The sequence below is a fragment of the Peromyscus leucopus genome, chromosome 20, assembly GCF_004664715.2.
Source record: "Peromyscus leucopus breed LL Stock chromosome 20, UCI_PerLeu_2.1, whole genome shotgun sequence".
NCBI classification, from domain to species: Eukaryota; Metazoa; Chordata; class Mammalia; order Rodentia; family Cricetidae; genus Peromyscus; species Peromyscus leucopus.
The window spans coordinates 5,710,184-5,713,138 of record NC_051080.1 but is presented as its reverse complement, the minus strand read 5'-3'; the positions used below and the strand labels follow the sequence as shown (position 1 = coordinate 5,713,138).

At 45.8% G+C, this 2,955-nt stretch overlaps 1 protein-coding gene across 1 annotated transcript; it reads right to left on the bottom strand.

Moving 5' to 3' along the window:
- Positions 1-1,597: 1,597 nt before the first annotated feature.
- LOC114708517 (olfactory receptor 8S1-like) lies at positions 1,598-2,515 on the bottom strand. Its single transcript, XM_028891856.1, has one exon. It carries the CDS (start codon positions 2,513-2,515, stop codon positions 1,598-1,600), a length of 918 nt encoding a protein of 305 aa, XP_028747689.1.
- Positions 2,516-2,955: the final 440 nt, after the last annotated feature.

The window sequence follows — 2,955 nt, the reverse complement described above, 5'->3', positions numbered from 1 at the left end:
GACTCCCTGGGCCGTCATTTATTAGCTCTTCATTTACTATTTCAGCATTCTTTAAATGGTAGTGAAGATACAAGAAAGTGTTTTTGGGGGGTTTGCTTTGTGGTGTTCTCTCTCTCTCTCTCTCTCTCTCTCTCTCTCTCTCTCTCTTTCCTCCCTCCCTCAATCTGCTTCTCCTTTTCCTGTATCTCCCTTCCCTCCCTTCTCTTTGTGTATTTGTGTATATGTGTCCTTTTCTTTTGTTCTGTTGGAATTTATGTTCTTTGCTGCTGGGGGTGGGGAAGGTAAGGACTGACAGCTTGTAAATAAGTCAAAACAACAAAAAAAGCAATTTCAGAATGAAATCATTTTTGGCCACAATAATTTAATCTATACAACTCTCCAAACTCTTATAGTTAATAGTACACAATCTAAGGCATCTTTCCTAAAATTCTGTCACTTTCTTCTGGGTTTGTGCCACAGATACTGCCCATCACCTACTGGGTCATTGACAATCTCACAGTGTGACACTTTGACACCATGCGGGCTGATTGACAGAGATGCTTGTCTAGCAAAGTGAATAGTTTCTCGTCATCAGTCCCCTCATGGATAGGGTTGTTTGACCACTGAGCAAATAACCTGAAAGGTGGGTTAACTGTAGTCTGTGGACATGGCTGGTTCCAGAAGCAACTTCAGATGTCCCAACTGTCCTCAGATGTCTATGTGTGTATGTCTATTGTGGTACCCATGTAGCTTTTAAATTCTTTTTTTGAAAATGACAAAATCTAATCCCCATTTAAAATAATAGAAAACAGTGATGGACATGAAGATTACAATTCATTAATTGAGTCCAGGATCGCAGGAAGAATCCATAATCAATATGGTAATGAAAGCAGGTTTTGGTCCGTTTGGCTCAAAATTCCAACCCCATCACTTACCTCTCTGAGACAGTTTTCTCTTCTTTAGAGTAGGGATAGCTGAAATATTCACTCAATGCATTTGTTGTGTTTGTTTAAATGGGGTGGTGTATGTAAATAGTGTATGACATAATGTGATATTCGTGTTTGTGTTTCTGGCCTTTGGAAAAGAAAGTCTGGGAAAACTCCAGTGATCCTGTAGCAGGGCTCTTGCACACATTGGCTGCAGGTGAAAGACATATCATTTCATCCTACAATCTCTCCTCGAGTTTCAAATTCCTCTTAGAGCGAATGATCTACCATTGGCTTCTCTACTACCTCCCGATCAAGAGTAAATACCCACCAGGGTTGGGGAAGGTCTTTGAGACACCATGAAGTCTCCCTGAAGCCACTCTAAACAAGTAGTCTAATTTCTGGAAGAATGAGGAAGACAGACTGAGAAGAAGACAACAGTGTCTACCAGGCTGTGTATAATGACTAAATACAGTACTTCACAAGAGAAATTGTTTGTCTTATCCTCTGAGTATGGCCAAACTGGGGCCATCCCAAGAAAGTCACTCTCCACCTTTTGAAGTCCCTTTGAGAAAAAGAGGTGAGAATTTGTAGAGACAAAGCTCTCCAGGCACTCTCGGCATCCAGGCACTGTTGAACAGAGTTCTACCCACTTCCCCCTCACTCCGCTTTTTAACCCATTCTTTGAAACACTACAAATATTTTCTTAGCATCCGTCTGACAGCTGCCTTGACCTCCTTGTTCTTCAGGCTGTAGATGAGGGGGTTCAGCATGGGGGTGATGACGCTGTACTGCAAAGAGAAGATCAGCTCTTGAATGGATCCTGAATTTGGCATGAGATAGCGGAGTAACCCTGAGCGGTAAAAGAAGCTCACTGCCGTGAGGTGGGACGAACAGGTAGAAAAGGCCTTGCTTCTCCCGGAGGTGGAGCTGATGCCCAGGATGGTGAGCAGGATGCGAATGTATGAGAAGAGAATGAAGAGGAAGTTCCCAAAGAAGTGGATGAAGCTGGAGCAGAGGAGGGTGGTGAAGCTTGTGGACACGTCAGAGCAAGACAAGGGGTAGAGAGAAGGCAGCTCACAGAGGAAGTGGTGGATATTCTGAGCCTCACAGAAATCTAAATTCAGAGCCACGAGGATATTGATGAGAGCATCCAGAAAGGCCAGGCCCCAAGAGCCCCACACCAGCCCCGCACACAGCTGTCTGCTCATCACTTGGCTGTAGAGCAGAGGCGAGCCGATGGCCACATAGCGGTCGTAGGCCATGGCCGCCAGGAGGCAGGACTCGGTACCTCCAGTGGCGAACACGAAGAAGACCTGAGCCAGGCAGCCCTCCACCGAGATGCTCTTCTTCACAGAGAGGAGGTTCTCCAACAGCTTGGGCACTGTGACAGATGAGTGGCAGAGGTCCAGGAAGGACAGTTGTCCCAGGAAGAAGTACATGGGCGTGTGGAGGCGGGAGTCAGTCTTGACTGCCAGCAGCAGCAGCAGGTTCCCCACGAGGGTCAGAAGGTAAATCACCAGGAAGAGCATGAAGAGAAGAGCCTGCGTCTGGGCGTCACCAGGCAGCCCGAGGAGGATGAACTCCAGGACAGTGCTGTGGTTCCTCATCTCCCTCAACGTTTCTTTCGAAATGTGAGAAATAAAATGGTGGTGCCTCTTCTTACGCCTAACAAACATGTGAGTGTCTGTCCCTCTTTCTTAGTTTCACACCACTTAAAACTAAGTGCTGAAAAAAATGATTAACTTGCCTAGGTCGTTGGAGCAGGGCCTCGGCGTCTCTACAGGTCCCTTTAAGGGTGGGAAATTCTCCCTCGGACACAAAGGCCAAAGTGAAAATCTTACAAGGACATTTTCAAGTGGGACAACTTGGAAGTTGTGCTCTGTCTGGAATCAGGGGTGATGTGTTTGAGCTTGGTGAAATTTACGGGATTAAAATCATCATTTTGTTTTAAACCTGGAGTTGCAATTTCACTGTTCTCAGAGCTTCATGTATTCTGATTCCCAGTCCGAGTTTTGAGTGGAAACGACTCTGATACCGTTGTCACTGT

What these genes read in the sequence shown, in the direction of transcription:
- LOC114708517 (XM_028891856.1), bottom strand. Translation starts at nt 2,515, where the DNA reads ATGAGGAACCACAGCACTGTCCTGGAGTTCATCCTCCTCGGGCTGCCT.